This window comes from Danio rerio, chromosome 19, assembly GCF_052040795.2.
Source record: "Danio rerio strain M-AB ecotype USA chromosome 19, GRCz13ab, whole genome shotgun sequence".
NCBI classification, from domain to species: Eukaryota; Metazoa; Chordata; class Actinopteri; order Cypriniformes; family Danionidae; genus Danio; species Danio rerio.
In genome coordinates, this window is record NC_141039.2 from 30,218,959 (window position 1) to 30,238,451 (window position 19,493).

The following is a 19,493-nucleotide window of genomic DNA, read 5'->3' on the forward strand; positions in this document are numbered from 1 at the left end:
ACGTCAGACGCTTGGTTGTGCGGCCTACTATGAAAGACAATTACCTCACAGATTGAATTAACAAATAATGCTAGATGAATTGTTTTTTTTATCATAAAAATAAAACAAACACGTTTGAAAGCATTTTATCATTCGTCGGCGATGAATTGGGGCTTTGTGATAAAAACGGTTGCGAGTTGTGAAGCTAGTGGACGACCCTAACTTACCTGTCCTGCACTGTAAGTAAAGACCTTTCCCAAGTTAGTCCACACCACGAAAGTACCTATTAAGTACCAAAACTTTATTCGCAAACCCTTAGATAGCATGTAGGCCTACCATATGAATGAATCACGGCGTGAATCAAACTAGCATAGCATGTATTAGAATAGCTTAGAGTCTTGGGCAGTTGTAGAACGCTATTTAGTTTTTTTTTTAATGTATTTATTTTTGGGTTTGTCATTGAAATGTTACAGTGAGTATATTTAGAGCTTTACATTTACTGCCCTCTTCAGCTTTGACTGCATCATATATTATTTGTTGCAGGCTTGACTCAACTATCCCAGAGATAACTTCAATCAATCAGCAATAAAATATCTACAACTAAATCAACTGCATCAAACATTTGACAGGTAACACGTTTCCGTAAATGATTAAGTTTAACGTCTAGTGTTTCTTACAGATTTCTTATATTATTCAATTATTGATGCAGTGTTTGCGCTGTTTGTACATTTGCACATGTAAAAAAAAACATTTTCTGAAATAACATAATTTTATCTTTTTTGAAGTAAAGTAATAACCATGAAATGTTGCTGAAATTTAGAAGATTGGTCTCATGAAATGCATTCTAAAAATAGTGTAGTTACTTTTCTAATACAAACAGAATTTGAAAAGCATCAATCACATTTTGATATATGCTAGCTCCAGTTTCCTTCTCCTTTTCTTTCTTTCTTTCTTTCTTTCTTTCTTTCTTTCTCTCTCTCTCTCTCTCTCTCTCTCTCTCTCTCTCTCTCTATATATATATATATATATATATATATATATATATATATACACACACACACACCAACTTATTAGGTACACCTGTCGAACTACTCATTAATGCAAAGTTATAATCAGCCAATCACATGGCAGCAACTTAATGCATTTAGGCATGGTCAAGACAATTTGCTGCAGTTTAAGCCAAGCATCAGAATGGGGATGATATGTCATTTAAGTGAATGAATGTGGCATGGTTGTTGGTGCCAGACGGGCTGCTCTGAGTATTTTAAAAACTGCTGATCTACTGGAATTTTCAAGCACAGTTATAGGGTTTACAGAGAATGGTCCAAAAAAGAGAAAAGATCCAGTGAGCGGCAGTTCTATCGGCAGAAGTGCCTTAGTTGTTGATGTCGGAGGAGACAGGCCTAACTGGTTCGAGCTGATAGAAAGGGAACAGTAACTGAAATAACCACTCGTTACAACCGACGTATGCAGAAGAGCATCTCTGAATGCACAACCCTCCCCCTCCAAACATGGGGGGGGAGGGTATTTTCCTGGCACACTTTGACTTTGGGCCCATTAGTACCAATTGAGCGTTGTGTCAACGCCACAGCCTGTGTGCTGACCATGTCCATCCTTTTGTGACCACAGGGTACCCATCTTCTGATGGCTACTTTCAGCAGGATAACGTGCCATGTCATAAAGTGTGAATCATTTCAGACTGGTTTCTTGAACATGACAGTGAATTCACTGTACTCAAATGGCCTCCACAGTCACCAAACTCAATCCAATAGAGCATCTTTGGGATGTGGTGGAACAGGAGATTCACATCCTTGATGTGCTGCTGACAAATCTGCAGCAACTGTGTAATGGTATCATGTCAATATGGATCAAAATCTCTGAGGAATATTTCCAGTACCATGTTGAATCTACGCCATGAAGAATTAAGGCAGTTCTGAAGGAAAAAATGGGGTCCAACCCAGTACTAGTAAGAGGTGTACCTAATAAAGTGACTGGTTAGTATGTGATGGCAAAACATTATTGTGGTTTGTGCTTGTACTACTTTTTTTAAGTTAACATGAAACATTAAAAATAATATTTCTTGCATTAAAAATGCATTTCGCAGACAATACAAGTGATTACTCATTCTCTGTTGTAACAAAAATAACCCTGGCAGAATTGTAAAAATAGTTATATAATTAAGTGAGCATCATTTAAATTTCTTAAAGCAAATATTTTAAAATATGATTTAAAACAGTCAGAGATAATTAGCATATTTAAAAAAGTCTAGATTCTAGAGATATTTAACTGAGGTATTTAAAAACTGTGGTAAATATTGTAATTTAAATGCAACTGAAAAATTTATCCAATATTGGGTTTGTCCATTTTTGAGGTAAGGTTTTGACAACCCAGCATTTTTTGGAGTGTACAATAATAACTCATCACTAGGTGGCAGCAAAAGATAAGATAGACTGCAGATTTAGTCTGCAATAAAATGGCGTTAGGATACACATTCATACAAAGACAACCATATGTTAATTATAGTCATCATAGTAATTTGTTAAACAGATGACAGGCACAGTGTGCATGTTAGTAATTGTGGAGCCCTTGGTTGGGAGTCAGTTCTTTCATTTGATGATTTGCAAGCGTGCACAGTGTGTGATAAATGTTCACTCGGGTCATTCTCAGGAAATGCCATTTGTGTGCTATGAATCACCCCTGATGAAATCAACAGCAAATGAACTCAGTCACATCATTGAATAGATCTGACTCTGTTTAATGTGTAATATGAAAGAAATGTTCACTTATTTGACGATATTTCTAAATGTTTGTATATAGAAATGATGTGTCTGTCACTATTTCACTTTATTGTGTACAATAGAGAAACTATTCAGTTAGTTACACTTTACAGCAATGTTCCATTAGTAATGTATTTATTTACATAGTTTACTTACTGTACAGTACTGTATTTATTAATTATACTTCAGCATTTACAAGTGCATTATGAAATGGCAAAGTTGTGCTTTTTAACATGTGATAATTCACTGTGAGTAAACATAGACTAACAATGAACTAAACTCCTCATTAAATAACATTAAGAAATATTAACCTTATATTGATATGAACAAACAAGGAACAAAGCGTTTCTATATAAACAATACATTCCCCAGTTAATAACTAACATTAACTAAGAGCACATTATTGTAAAGTCTAAACCATGTTTTTTTTGTGATATAATAGCTTTCATAACTTTGTCTTTGATAAAAACTGAATTTGTCTTTGTTACTACATTTTTAATTTTCACATTTTAAAATTGTTTTGATCTACCTACAGTTAAAGTCAGAATTATTAGCCCCCCTGAATTATTAACCCTGTTTATTTTTCCCCCAATTAAGGGAGAGAAAATTTTTTTGAACACATTTTTAAGCATAATAGTTTTAATAAGTAATTTTTTAATAACTGATTTATTTTATCTTTGCTGTGATGACAGAAAATAATATTTGACTAGATATTTTTCAAGACAATTCTATACAGCTTAAAGTGGCATTTAAAGATTTAACTAATTATGTTAACTAGGCAGGTTAGGGGTAGGCAAGTTATTGTATAACGATGGTTTGTTCTGGAGACTATCGGAAAAATACATTGCTTAAAAATAAAAACTGCTTTTATTCTAGCCGAAATAAAACTTTCTCCAGAAGAAAAAATGGGGTAGGGGGGCTAATAATTCTGACTTCAACTGTACGTCACACTGAAATCATTACAATGGCTATGTTTAGGCACTGGCTTTAAAATGAGTACTTTTCTTGAGCAAGAAAATAAGTTTTGAAGGGGTAATGTCATATTTTTTCATAACTTGAACAGCACTAAAAACACTAAAACGAACAAACAAAAATAATAAGGAATATTTTTAGATAGCTCATTTCGAGTAAAAATGTTTAAAAAGACATAATCATGACATTTTAGAATATTTTAAGTTAACACACTTCGGGTTAATTATAAGATGCTATTATGCAATAAAATGTTGACATTATTATATGTATTTTTAATGTCACAATTTTAGCACCTCACAATTATGAAATTCAGAAATATCATGTTTTTTTATATTATGACTTAAAATGAATAAATCACTTTTGACAGTTTGTTTTTATTTCCCAAAAATTTTATTTTAATTCTCAGCTTTTTATCCTATAATTATTAATCCTGTTTGGCATCTTTTTGTGTTTTTATTACACTATTTCTTCATAATTTTGACTTTGTAGGTCAAAAGTTCAACTTCATCTCAAATTTGACTGAGATAATCCAACTTTCCTTACTTTATGTTCTTCTTTTTTAGCTCTACTTCATTTAATAAGTTGTCATTTGGAAAGCACTTTGGGAACTTATGTTCTTATTAAATGCTATTTAAATAATAAACCTAACATATTTTTTATCTTTTGTCCTATTTTGCTTGTAATTACAATTAAGATTTGCATTATAGGTTATCTCATATTATATATTCAATACATGTTATTGATTTGCTTCATGATATTCTATCAGTGTTACTTTTTTTTCATAATTATGTCCTACAGAATTTCATAGCTTTGATTTCTTATTCAAAAATTTCAAAGTATCTCATTTCTTATACTTAGCATCTCATTTTATGTCATAACTACACTATAAAACATTATGTGATCAATTAGATTGTTTTAGTTCATTGTAACTTATTAAACTAAGTTAATCATGTTCTAACTTAATTTTACAAGTTATGCAAGCTGTTTTAAGTTACTTTATCATAATATACTGTAAGTTCAATTGACTTTTAAGGTTAATTTTATTCAGCTTAAAAAAATAAGTCAACCAGGATTAAAAAAAAAAAAAAAAATTATAACCGAATCAGCACAAAATGCTATTTACTGGTATAGAACAACAGCTTTCTCATTTAATGAAAAGCATATGTCACATAAACAAGTCTCAGATGCAGTAATCCCCCCCCCCCCCCCATCCTATAAGGCGTGAATCCATATTTTGACTGCCTTTAATTATTTTACCTCTGGGATGTTAAAAAGGCAATACAGTGCTGCATTTTGAGGGTTCATGGGGAGGTGGGTCAATTCACCTCCATATACCAGGATTGTTTATTATTTTAAGTCTTGCCTGAACACAACCGAATGCTCATAGCTTATCTAAAGGGGTCGGGAAGTGCATTTTATGTCTCATCTACTCAACAAACACACAATTAGTCAGATAATACAAACAAAAGCATAACAAAACAAAATCAAATGAAAAATCCATTCACATAAGTAGTCTAAATAATGAAATAAAGCACCATATGTTCGATCCATAGCATAAAATCTGGTTGTGCATAAGAATTCATCTCATCAAAAGGGCTATAAGCTATTTTAATCAAGGAATCAAACTAACAGAGAAAAAAAATCATAAAAGGAGTTCCTATTTTACTGTGTATTCATAATGAAAGGAAAAAAAAAGATGAACAGCTGCTGCCATTCTGTGAGATAACATTGAAGTCAGTCTATGTTGTATTGCACATGACGGCAGCTTTATTGTAAGTTGTGAATTTCATCATGTATTTGGCTTCTCTTGATTTGCTTCATAACAACTGTGGTCGATATAGACCTCATGTGGTAGAGTGTTTAAGCTTGCTGAAATCACATTAGTATACATTGTTCACAGCTTATATGCCCTACAACGCCCTCAAACTTAACTGATATCATTCTAATGGATGACTGCCTGCTAATTTAGGACCTCATCTATGAAGAAGAAAAGTGGTAGTTGACATAAAATTCAGAACTCTGCATTATTTTCTTACTGTCTTTGTTATTGTCCACACAAACATAATGAACAAATGAAAACCCACCCAACCAACTGGACAATTTAGTTGATTAATTCATTAGGTAACTCTATTCTTTAATGTATTATTATTTTTTATTTTATTTTTGACAAGCCATACCCACTGGCTAGTGTTGATTATACATACTTAAATGTGTAAATATGTGCTGTTTCTTTGCAATAAAAAAAAAAAAAAAAAAAAACACAAAAATGGCAGCGGTGTAGAAAGCATCTAATTGTAGAGGATTTATTTGCACCAGCTTTGCAATTCAGCTTATCAGTGCAATATAGTCGTGCAATATTTATTTATATGTGACTCTGGACCACAAAATTAATCTTGTTGCACAGTTATATTTTTGGCAGTAGCCAGGTTCACATTGTATAGTTCAAAATTTATGCCAAAAATCATTAGAATAGGCTATGATCGATTTTCAAAAAGATATTTTGTAATTTTCTTACTGTAAATATTTCAAAATTATTTTTTTTCTTTTGCATTGTCATGCACTTAATTTAGATAACTTTAAAGCTGAGTTACTCTTTGTTAAATATTTAAAATGGTCAGGTTCTAGATTTTCAAATGATCATATTTCAACCAGATATTGAACTATTATGAGAAAGTATGAATCTGAATTTTAAAAACTTGACACATATGACTGGTTTGTGGTTGAGGGTGACATATAAACTACAATATTACAAATGAAAATCTGTGTTGCTTTCATTTAGAATTACTTCTTCAGTTATTACTATAAAGTACTTTTAATGCTGATTGATGGCACAGATGAAATTAATTGTAGATTTAAGATGTGAAAAAAGCAGAGCTCCAAGAACCACGTACCAGTGTCAGTTGGAGCAAATTTTTGCAAAAAGTTGCCAAGCTTTTTTTAAACTCCAGAAATGAACTTTAAACTTTGTTTGGGACTGATAGTGTTTGAAATAACAGTAGTAGTTTGCCTTTATAGATCATGTCTTGATTTTTAATTATTTAATTGGGACAGTAAGGTGTGACTTTGCTTGGACAAAAGTCTTGTCACTTAACATAAATAATGTACAGTATAGCATATAAAGTCATGGTGCAGTGGAAAAAGAATTAATATTGTAAATGACTCCCATGAGCTTGGATGATCTCAGATCTTTCACATACCCCCATACTGAATGTTATCCCAAATCATGATTTTTGACTAATTTCTGTGAGAATTTTGGGTCGATTTGAGTTCTCATCTTCTGCAGTATTTGTGATGATTGGGATACAGTTCAAAAGATTATTCATTGGAAAAATCTATTTTCTGCCACTTTTCCAAATGATTAACTAGAAGTGAAGTATTTGTTGCTCTTACACAGGGAAGGACAACAAGACTTTTGTCAGGTAGTGTACACTTACATTTAGAATCAGAAACCAGAGTGATCTTTATTATGCCCATCTTGTAATATTTCATTCAAGTTAGGTTTAAAATTGTTCTTGACTCAAAACAAGAACTGGACATTTTGGAATGGAATTTTTTTTAACTTATTATTATTGTTATTATAGTAATATTAATAATATTAATAATTATTATGGGGTGACACGATGGTGCAGTGGCACTGTCTCCTCACAAAAAGAAGGTCACTGATTTGAGTCCTGGCTGGACCTCGGCCTTCCCCCACAGTCCAAAGACATGCAGTAAGTGAATTGGAAGAACTTAATTGGCTTAATTGGCCGCTGTGTGTGTGGGTGGGTGTGTGTGTGTGTGTGTGTGCGCGCGTGTGTGCGCGCACGCAAGAGTGTATGGGTGTTTCCCAGTACTAAGTTGCGGCTGGAAGGGCAAATGCTGCATAAAACATGTGCCAGATTAGTTGGTACGTTTCGCTGTGACGACCCCTAATAATCAGGGACTAAGCTGAAGGAAAAGTAATGATTGAATGAATAGTTTTAAAATGAATATTAATAACAACATGGGTAACTTTATAAAAGAAGTAAGGCTTTATTTATTTTTCAGTGTTCTTGCCCCCAAACACTGTCACAGGCACCCAGTTGGATAATAATACTGTCTTTTTGCTTTTAATTTAATATAGTCTTGTCCTTATTAGTGAAATATATAAACTGTTTTTATAAGTACATTTATATTTGTATTTCATATAAAAAGGTGAGTAGTTTATTTCAAGTATAGTCTGTTATTTATGAAGGAAAATGTAAAAAAACAAAAACGAAAAAATACTTTTCTCCCCTGTTGTTTATTGCACCCTAATGCATCTGTATGACGTATCTTGTCCACCGAAATACAGAATAAGATGTTTTGATGAATGCTTTACCTTTGTCTTTTACTTATTGAGTCCAAAACATTGACTTTCATTATAGTCCAAAAATGATTTAGAAGTATCTATTTTTTGTCCCCCTTCCAGAAGAAATAAAATAGTCTTGTATGTTTGGAATGACATGAGGACAAGTACACAAGGAATGACTTATAATTTTTGCATGAACTATCTCTGTAAACCAGCTTTAATTGACTGCAGTCTGAACATTGCATTTTCATGAGTATGTGGTTTTCTGGTTCTTGAGCAAGACTCCTGTAGTTAACTTCAGTTTGCTCTAGGGAATTGGTCTTGTGGAAGTGTACTGTAACATAAAAGTGCTAAAATGACTACTTAGCGAACAGCGTTTGTGTGCAAACGCTGCATATTGGTTTGTGTGTGTGTGAAAGACAGAGTTTGGGTATTAGTTAGTCAGTCTTTCAGAAGAGCATGTCTCCTTCACAGAGCCCTAGATGGAGGACTGTAAGATCTCAGTCTCACTTTGCAGTGCATCTGCCCAGACTGTTTGGGTTGGTATGACGTTTATTTAACAGGATTACAGATAACAGCACATGTGGTGATGGCGCTTAGACACTCTTCTCTTACACTTGGATATTAATCCTCTATGTGCTTTGGGAACCTGATTGTATCAGCTAGTCCAGCCGGCTTTAGTCTGTCAGGGTAACCTCAGGTTAGACCTGTTATGATGCGCATTCGTTACCTTAAACCATTTTCTATTTTTGAAACTAATTCCAAATGCGCAGTCAGATTTCTCTCATGTTTTTTTCATGAGAGAAACCTATCCCCCTTTTAAACATTTGAACACTCTTCCCACTTCGTTTATTTTGCTTCATTTTATTCAGTTATTCATTTTTTTGTACATCCCTCCATCTCTCTGTCCTTCACACCTTCTTGGTTTAATATATTCATTTCATGAAGCCTAAACCTAGCCTTTCAAACAGGCAGCCATTTTATGTCTTATCACGAATGGGCCACAAAGGCCCAGGCAGAACTAGCACCATTAGCATTAGCATAGCACAGAAATGCCTTAACATGACTGACATCTTCTTTATAGCGTCATTGCTTTGATTGACACATCACCTGACCAGGTGGACCCAAAGATAGTAAAATTCCTTATGTGGCAGTCTTGCATGAAAATGGGGAAAAGGTTTGCTGTTTGAAGTGCCATTTTAAAGCAGAGTCCTAATACATTGCTTTACTTTGATCTCCGTCACTCCCAAAATTGTCTTGTTTTTGACCGTTTTTTTTAATTTTTTTTTTATTTGTCAATAAATAAGTGTATGTAAATGAGTTTACAAAGTAAGATGGAATCTTCTGAACTCAAATACAATCAGAAAAAAGTTCCACAACTAACAGTTTGTGCTTCATTAGACAGCCATAATATATTTATTGGTGCTTTCAGTGAACTCAGCGACCAAACTGCTGATATGAGAAAATGTGAATATGTTTTTTTGTTCAATATTCAAAGACTGCGTGTATCTGACTGAATATTTTGTCATAGTCCATATTTGTTGAAGAAAAAAAAAATAGTTGACAAGGAAAGACTTGTTTGCTGAGCTGTGCCTAAAACAAGCACTGAAGAAACATTTGATTGAAAGCTATCAATAAACTATATTCAGAGATTAATAGCTATGTATTTAGTGCAATATTTTTGACAGTTGAGATTCTTGCTTGATGGTCAGGTACTCACCGAATGTTTACTCTCACTGGAGTGATTCATTGTCATATCGAGCAAAAATAAATAAATAAATTTCAAACAACAGTCAGTGATTTAATGGGTCTGGTCTATTTCCCACACTCACTCTCACAAGTGCTCAGTGCTGCTGGCCTCTGTCTGACCTTTGGGTTTGAACCTCGGTCAAAAAATTATATGTTTCATGAACTTCTCGCTGAGCACCGTGTTTTCAGGAATGTGTGGTTTTGCTGACGTCTTGTATCCCGAAAAGCTTTCAAAATGTCGCTTTACTGATTTGGGATCATGTGTTTGATTAGGGCATCCATAAATCAGTCTGTTTGTCACACAGTAAGAATGTGACCCGATCCAGATGTGCCTCTGTCACTAACTTTCCCTGTATCTCGCTCTCTAAAACACTTACTTTACTGCAGCATCTGTGACAGAGCAAACAGAATATAAACACACTTCCAAACACTGAAAATTAATTCACGTCTTCACATAAACCTTTTTTGGCCCGTGCAGCCGTTTATTTTCTCTGAAGGTTTGAGAGGTCGTCATTTCAGAGGTCCCGCGGAAGGTCGCGGTTGCATATAAGTTAAAAATGTGTAGCCTAACAAGTTTCATAAATATCCAAAATATCGCTTATATATTTAGTTTATATTCAAAGTTGTGTGTATTTTAATTTGTTTATTTATAAGTTTATTTATTTTTTAGGCCAGGCTAGCTCTTGTTTCAATAGCAGGCATTATTGTGTTGTTGTTGGTAGTTCACTTGAATGAAATCTACGTTGTGAAGTAGACTAATGTTTCTAATTAGCTAAATCCCAATTGCCAAAATCATATTTTGTAATGCAGCGCAAAATCTGTTATCAAAAGTTAGAATTCTTGAACTTTTGGTCCACGTTTTTGATTTGAATTTATATAGAAATTTATAAAACAATCATTTGTGCGATTGGCTCATTTATCCTGCTGTGACGCATAGCCTAAAGTTCAGGTATCTCGGTCTCCATTCTTTGCAGGCCTTTATATTGTACTTATCACTGACATAATCTCCATGCACACCCCACTCTCCTCCGAGTATACACACATGCTGTGCGCTGGCATTTGAACAGCTGCGATCCATATTCCTCTGTCTCCATATTTCAGTCAGCTGTCGAGGTTGTGTAAGGAGAGCTCTCGCCTTCTGTTGAAACCGCGCTATGAACTCTCATAAACAATTTAATCGTGCATAACTAGTCATTTGTTTGAATTTTACCAAACTGTTTTCACTCCAATTTTGTTTCTGTTTTTGAACAGAAAAAGAGTATCTCAATCTGGGCTAACAAGAATGCACCCCTTCGTCTATTTTTAAAGAAATCACTTTGACGCTGACATATTTTTAAGAACATATTGCTACATTTTTGTTATTCGATAGTTTAAGTATCAAGTAAAGACAACGAATGATGTGCTAGTGATTGAGTAAATTGTGTTTTATATTTTTAATTAACGTAGACGTGATTTTCTTTGGAGTTTTAATATAAGTGCATTCCAAACATAAACTCGAAAAAATCGCCAATAGATGTCGCCGTTGCCTAGTTGTGAATGTTTCTAAGCTGTATGCCTAAAATGTTTCTACACACTGATTTGCGATCAATTAACAATGTGGTTATCAGGTATCTTAAGTTGTTTGACCAATTATTGCGAAATAAATTATGTGGATACATTTCAAATAGCCCATATATTTTAACTCATGTGCTGACCTGTTGTCGGATTAAGTTATGTTAAGTTAAGTTACGTTATTAGTCTAATAAATTTTAGCCGCTCGTATTTTTTCATCACTTGGCCAAATATCCTTTTTAACATGATAATTGTTTCTTTATTTTAAAAAGACAACATATAGCTCTTAATAACTCAAATTGTCTACTTAGGTTATGGCTTCTGACTTAAAAACTAACACTTAGTTATTTAACTTTAGAAAATTAATTTCATAACACAATTTATCTCATTTTCTTTATTACACAAAAATATATCATTTTCACAATTTCTGACAAATAACTCTTATTAACTCTTTAAAAGAAATGCAGGCGACCTACACGGTAAACTCAAACATGCTGAAATGAATAGAAAAGAAAATACAAAAAAAAATTATATTGCTGGATGGGAGCGTAATAAGAAATACAAAAAATATTTTGGTCTATCCGATGACGTATATGCTGTTGCTGTATTGTCACATTTCACTTTCTTTAAATAATTTAGAGGTTTCTGATAAGTTCTGTGTTCAAGAAATTGTCTTCAAAGCGCGTTGTGATGTTTCATGATGAGACCTGTGTGAGTAGAGAAAAGACAGAAATGGGGGGAAAATGAGTCAAAATGTTTTTAAACAAATGACACAATTGATATCTCTGCCTAAATGCAAATTATTGATTTTCTCCTGATGAGACGTTAAATAAGTAACTTCAAGCAATTAACAAGCCTTTTAAATGTATTTATTATGGCTTACGAAAATGTGTTTCAATGTACCATTACTATTTAAATGTTAGTGAAAGGATTTCTAACTATTTAAACGTTATAAATAATCCAAAACTTATTATATCTAATGGAGAAATGTTAGGGAAAGCAAGTTGTAACTGCGACTCTTGCATTTGAAACTGTGTTCTTTTGCAATTATGTGAGTTTGATTTAATCAAAATCAGTGCACGGAAATTAAAATGACTTGTTCATCATTTACCTGTCATGGATGACTGGAAACGGTGATCTTGATGCAAGTGTTGGAGATTCAATTCTCTGAACGTTCTCTTGATCTAAATTTCAAAAGATAAAGAATGAACAGCTTGCACTTCAAAACAAACGTTAATGTGGTTTGAAAACAATGTGGAAAGTTAATAGGCTGTGTTAAAAATCACTATTCTAATTATTGTTCAATATTGAATACCAACCATTATGTTTGGGACTGAAACTGTCGGATGAGTTGTCGCTGTCAAGACATGGAGATCCAGAGGCAGACGAAGGTTTCTTTTCGGGGTTTGTAACGGGACTGTGGTTTGGAAAGTTACTGTTTTGACTCAAAAGTGAGCGCACACCCATCAGAGAATTAGCACTGAGGAAAGCGGCGCTCGCCCAATTGTGTAGTTTCCCAATCTGGCAAGTATAAATTCCGTTTGTGGAGAGAAAAGCAGGATGGGTTGAAGGTGAGGCCCTGAGGCCTGCAGGCGTCGACGGGATACTGAGTTTTTGCGTATTATCAGGACTTGTTGCCGTCTCCGCCAAAGACCAGATTTTGGGTTTGCTGTTTCCAGGCCTTTGACACACTGCTCCACCAGGAGACACCTCACCAACGCTTTTGACCACATTCTGTTCTCTATTACCACTCGACATAGGACTGTCCGTGTTTTTAAGTGCTGGGGAAGATAATATCCGCGGTGTTTCAATGTTTTCAATCGCGTGCGGGTTATTCGCTGCTTCCTTGTTCTGGTCCACTCTGGGCTCCTCCGCCTTGTCCATATCGATGGTCTCCAGATCGATTTCTTCCTCGTCGTCATTTTTGTCCGCATCATCCTCGTTGTCGCTGTCGAAAATTCGCCCGTCTCTGTCCTCGGCACTGCGACCCCAGGTCACTTTATTCTCCTTTTTGAGTCTCCGGCGCGCGTTGGCGAACCAGGTGGACACCTGCGTAAGGGTCATCTTCGTGATGATGGCCAGCATGATCTTCTCACCTTTGGTGGGATACGGGTTCTTTTTGTGTTCCTGCAACCATGCTTTCAGTGTGCTGGTGGTTTCTCTGGTAGCGCTCTTGGCCCGGGCCGGATCACCGTACTGATACTGGCCGTATGGATAAAAACCGGGCGCAGCGTGCACTGCAAATCCTGGAGGATGAGCCCCGGGGTTATCCTTCAGCTCATACTGCGACCCCTGGGGATTAGAAAAATTAATTATCAGTAGGTTTGTAGACATGCACAGGAAAGAGTAATACGAATGTCGTTCCTTCTATTTTGGTATTATTTTGAAAAGTGTTAAAGTAGTATTTCAACACGAGAAATGAACTGTTGCTGCAAACTTCTAGCAGTGATTTACTTTTAAAACAAACACTGGAAACCTAAATAAAATTACTTATGCAGAACTATAATTTGGAAATATAAAGTTTAATAATTATTATTCGATAATTACAGTGCCAAAATAGAGATTATTTCAAATGTTAGAGAATTAAAAAAATCGCTAATTAATCTTAAAAATAAATGCAGTCATTGTCTCTTGTTCTTCTTTTATGTATGCAGAACTGTTTTAGTCTGTGAAAGTAGAACAACTACAAATTACAATTTGTTGTTTTTAATTAAAAACATTAGTTTTTAAATCCGTTCAATTCCGATTATTTTAAAGATTGCGTTTATATTTTTAACCTCTCGAAACACTGCCATATAAAACATTTAATATACATCTGATAAACATTTAAAACTAATAGTTTAATGCAAAATGTAATGTTTAAAGTTTAATTCATCTTATATATATATATATATATATATATATATATATATATATATATATATATATATATATATATATATATATATATATTAGACAGATATTTACCACTGTAAAATACTTTATAACATGTATATATAAACTGTCTTACCATCTGAGAGAGCAGGGCCAGCTCGGCACTGTTGTAAGGTAAGAAGGCGCTATAATTTTGCACGGTCCACGGATTCGCATACATGCCGAGCATCGGCGTGATAGCAGCCGCTGCAGTCGCGGGATTTGCGCTGTTGTCCGAGCTTCCCTCGCGTGGAGAGGACGGCATTACACCCGTGCGCTCCGCTCCGTACACCTCTTGGGAGGCGTTTAGGAACTGTGGGTAACCCAGTTGGGGGAACGACATGTCCAACTCCCGAGGAACTCTGTCGGAGATTTACAAGAGAGAAGGGCAATCCACTTTCAATCACAGCAATAACTCTCGCTTGGTGCAGAAGCGCGGTCTCTTCAGGAGGAACGTCTAGTGATGCGTCTACCCTCTGGACCTCTCACAATTTGAAGTTGACGGCTTGATTGGCATGATACTTAAGCGCGAGGCCCCTCCTATCCGGGGCCACGCGATAAGTAGGCTGCAGTGTGTGTTATTGTGTGTTTTTGTGGCAGTGTAAACGAAGTGCTTAGTTACATATACGCCTTGTTCGCGTAAAAATGTGGAATGTGACAACAAATATATAAATATTTAACATAAAATAAATAGTTTTGCATTATAAAATGTTAAGAGCAGTGTTGCTGGGCATGACTGCATTTATGCATTTCTGAACTTTCTTCATATTAATTTAAGGTAAATAATTTAATTAATAAAGCTTATAGCTAATATTAACGAGACACAATTAATGCAAAAATGCTAGTGGAGTTGTCTGGTTAACTATTCTTACTTTTGTAAACACACGAATTAATAGGCTAAATGAATAAAATACAGTGTACTATATTTAAAAAAAATTAAAGAATTAAAAGAAAAAAATCTTAATTTTACAAAAATAAAACGATAAAATACAGTTAAAAACTTCTTAGCAGTGTTTTTAAGACAAGTTTGTTCTGTTACAAAATATTTAAAGTATTTTAAATTTCATGATTTTATGAATTAAGTGACATTTGACGCTAACAAACAGACTGATAAACTTGTTACTATAGTGCAATTATGTAATTTAGTTACACATATCAATATGAAATGTTTGCATCATCTAAGCGGTCTGTGCATTTAACTGATATATAATAAATGCTTCAAGTTTTCCTTATCTTGATATAATTATTATCTATGAACATTTTAAATAAAGTGTTATGTAAATAGGATAGAAAACGGCATTTTTGTACAGTGTTTATTAACTCCATCTACGATTAAATGCACTGACATTTATTGATTGCGCAATGCCATAACCTATCTATCTCCAGTCAATATTTCATGTTTTATTTAACGCGCATGCGGCTCAGGAGTTTGTATGTATAAGCGGCTTCAACGTCTGGTAGTGTGGAGTCGTGAAGAAGGCAATAATGGAGTGTAATAGTGATTTGATGGAGCGGAGAGAATCATCATCATCGCTCCCCTCCCTCTCACAGCGCGCGCGCACACACACAAGCGTTCACACGGCGTGCCAGAGAGGGTCTCAGTAATGTCCAACAGGGAAACAAACGATCCCGTTTATGGTAATTTGCACATTAGCATCACACAGGTTGTCCCGTGATAAGGTGACAGGTTAATGAAATGCTCCATTCAGAGGAGCCATTTGATCCCTCTGAGAGGTTGTGATAAGGAGCCAACCAGAGAAGCCTGCAATTAAAACCACAGCCTATCTCTCCATCCCAGTATATTTTCTCTCTCCTCCTCTCATCCACGGCTGGTAATGAGGGCTAACACCCCTGTCTGCGCTAATCCTCCCCCTGGGTGCACCTTGCTATCAGATGTTAGCTTTGTAATTATTTATCCAAAAAGTCATAATTTCATGCTTGAGTAGCAAATGAGTTTGGCGAGCTGGTTAGGCAATTCTCTTCGTGTCCTGCGAAGCGGAGAGCGGGATTTAATGATTTAATTACAGCAGTTAGTCCTCCATTTGGCGCTAAGGAGTTTCACGTTTTAAAATGGCTATGGAGTCACCTGCCGTTGACGATTTCGGATGTTATAATCCACGTTTCCATTAATATTAATATTAAAAATCCATCCTGACAGCAATCTCTTCATCAAAAGTGAGCTGCATGATACAAAACCAAGAAGACGACACTTTTGCAATAGAAGGATCATTTTGGGTTTCATTAAAAATGTAATAAAGTTCTTAAAACTTAAATGGGGAAAGAGTTCTAAGAACTATTTTTTTTATATTAGTGTGAAAAGCACTTTATAAGTCTATTTTTTGCAATTGTTGGATAAAAAGTTTGCATGGATGTTAAGGGTTCTTCATGGAATTGTTGAATTCTTTTATATTGTAATTCCGGTTGTATTTTGCCCTCAAGGGTTTATAAATAAGTTTTACATTCAGAAATTAAGGTTTAAATAACTTATTGGCAACTGTACATTTTGTTTAGTAGTTTAAACTTACACCATCTTAAAGAGATAGTTCTCTTAAAATTGAATTTTTTACCATTTACTCACACACACAAGTGGTTGTAAATGTTTATGAATTTCTTTCTTCTGTTGAACACAAAACAAGACGTTGTAAAAGAATGTTGGGGAGAAAAAAAATCATAGTAATGACACAAACACTGTTTGAAAGAAACTCAAACAGGTTTGAAACAGGTGAAGGATGAATAAATCATGGCAGAATTTTCATTTTTGGGTAAACCATCCTTAGTAAAAATAAATAAAAAAATAAATAATATCCCAAGTAAATTTTAAAAACATACAAATGAAGATAACAGTTCCCAATTTTGAGTTTTCACCAAAATTACTAATTTACATAATAAAACATAATCAGGTACTTTGACAACAAACCTTTTACTCTCATTTGTGTGATTGTAGATTGTATAGTTTAGATAAAAACTATTATAATAACCTACAGTGTAAGGAAACCATGAGAGAACCAGTGTTTTCTGGAGTTTTTACATTATGGCTGTGCAAGGGTAGACTTTCTTGTTTACCCTAATATTCAACAGCTAATTGACATCTTTATTTAAAGCAGGATATTCTATCCCCAACTTCTGTTTTGTAGACTATGTCTGTGCCAGTTTGTTAAAAAATATGCTAAATGAAAATCCATTCCAGCCTATCAGTTAGACTACTTTCAATGCTTTAATCACTTTCCCTGAGTCTGGTAATTGTTTGGTTTATTGATTTCTCTTTTATTTGTTCGTTGTATCTAAACATGCTGTGTTGAGTTTGTATAATAACGCCGAATTTACACTGCAAAGGCAGCATAGATGTGCTTCTGAAGCAGCATTTAGATATCTGTACACAGCCTGGTTATTGATCTTCAGAGGTGCCATGGATGCATTTACGTTGAAATTACAACTGTACACTGCTGACGTTAGATTTGGTTTTATATAAACTATATTGTTTATATTCTAATGGATAAAATATCATTTAAAGTATGTATACAATTAACACTTTTATTGTCTTAGACAAGCACATTACATCAAATAATCAAAGACTGATTCATAAAATAATTCACAATATAAATGTATAAAGCCAGTCTCAACTTCCATGCCTGTTTTGACTCTTGAGTGAAAAGCCCACCAAATATTTACTACACCATAATGGTCTTTTTCTCCATTTGCATCTCCTGCCTTCACTGGCGCTGGAGCTATAATTGAAGGTTGGTCTCAGTTTACAGGCCATGAAGAAGATCAAAATGCCTCGTTTCCTCGTGTACATAAAGTGTGAATTTCCTAAAACGCCCAAGAAAGAGAAACCAAAACCAAAAGCCGCTACTACTTTAAAAGGGAAATGGCTTGATCAGTTTTCTGCTGACACAGAATCAAAGCGTCTTTGAAATGCCGGTGTTTTTAATTTTTTTTCCCCTGTGAGCTTTTTTTTTTCATCTTACTGCATACATGTGAGAGCGAAACGAGCGCTTCCTAAACCTCCACCTCCAACTGTGAGTGTTGAAACAGCACGGTTTTAATATGAAGGCTCTGACCCTGATTGTCATCTTTCACTCCATCTCCATCTGCCTCTGTATCTGATTTGATGACACGGGGGACCGGGGCTCATTTTGCAGTCCATTAACAGAGGGCAGGACTCCAGATCCCATGGGTCCTGGTGAATCCCCCCTCCTGACTGTCCTCACCTCTCTAACCTCCCCCCTCAGTTGCTGACCTTTCTAACACTGTTGGCTAAACATTGCCTCCCTCTGTAATGAGCCATTAAACTGAATGCATTAATGACCATTTAGGTTGTGTGTGTGTGTGTGTGTGTGTGTCATTGCAGTAGGGTTTTGTTTTTATTGCATATATTCTGAATACCGTCATATCTGTTGTCCTTGGATTGTTGAAGTGCTTTATTGTGTTCATAATATCCAGACATTTTTTAAATCCCACAAGAAAGAAACAAAGGTAATCCTAATGAAGAGGAGATTAATTACCCGCATTTGTGTGATCGTGTGTGTCAGGCGAACATGAAGAAGGTGTGTGTGTGTGTGTGTGTGTGTGTATGTGTGTCGGCCTTTTAGTTGACAGCAGTGGAGGAAGTGTGTGCCAATATTTCCTTTCCTCCCGGATGTCCTCTAACAGAACTGCTCTCACAGACCAGGTGTTGATTTGCTCTTTGTGAAAATGGAGGAATGGCAAATATTTGTTGCAGAGCTCAGGAATTAGTGGTTTTAGTGCTATTTATTTACATTAATCTTGCGCTGATTTAGGAATTGACTAAAGATAACAATGTGGCATTCACATGACAGAGTTTTCAAATAAAAACTGTAAATGCATTTTAGTGTTTTGGGGGCAAATTTTTGGAAACGGGTTTCAGAATGGAAGATTTTGAAAATGATATGGATACACTATAAAAAAATTATGTTTTTTTATGGCAGCTGCGGTAAAATAACGGCCCTTAAATTACAGAAATAACAGCCGTTAAATTACAGAAATTTACCGTAAAATAACAGCCGTTAAATTACAGAAATTTACTGTAAAGTAACAGCCGTTAAAGGACGGAAATTTCCTAAATTTAATTTCCGATAAATTTCTGTAATTTTACGTCTGTTATTTTACAGCAAATTTCGGTAATTTAACGTGTTTTGTAAATGTAAAATAACAGACTTTTTTTTTTTTTTTACAGTGTATCAATTATTTTTTGTATTAACAATGCAGACTTGGAAAAT

At 34.8% G+C, this 19,493-nt stretch overlaps 1 protein-coding gene and 1 long non-coding RNA gene across 4 annotated transcripts in view; one reads left to right on the forward strand and one right to left on the reverse strand.

Moving 5' to 3' along the window:
- Positions 1-19,493, forward strand: part of LOC141379111 (uncharacterized) — a 136,009-nt gene continuing 116,516 nt past the window's right edge. For all 3 annotated transcript variants that reach the window (XR_015516835.1, XR_015516836.1, XR_015516834.1), the window contains exons 1-2: positions 1-218; positions 523-608. This is a non-coding gene — a long non-coding RNA (uncharacterized LOC141379111). The remainder of the gene's footprint in view (positions 219-522; positions 609-19,493) is intronic.
- irx1b (iroquois homeobox 1b) lies at positions 11,720-14,722 on the reverse strand. Its single transcript, NM_131823.1, is given in 4 exon segments — positions 11,720-12,047; positions 12,452-12,524; positions 12,660-13,632; positions 14,351-14,722. Coding segments are annotated over 4 exon segments (1,338 nt in total). The 5' UTR covers positions 14,597-14,722; the 3' UTR covers positions 11,720-12,001.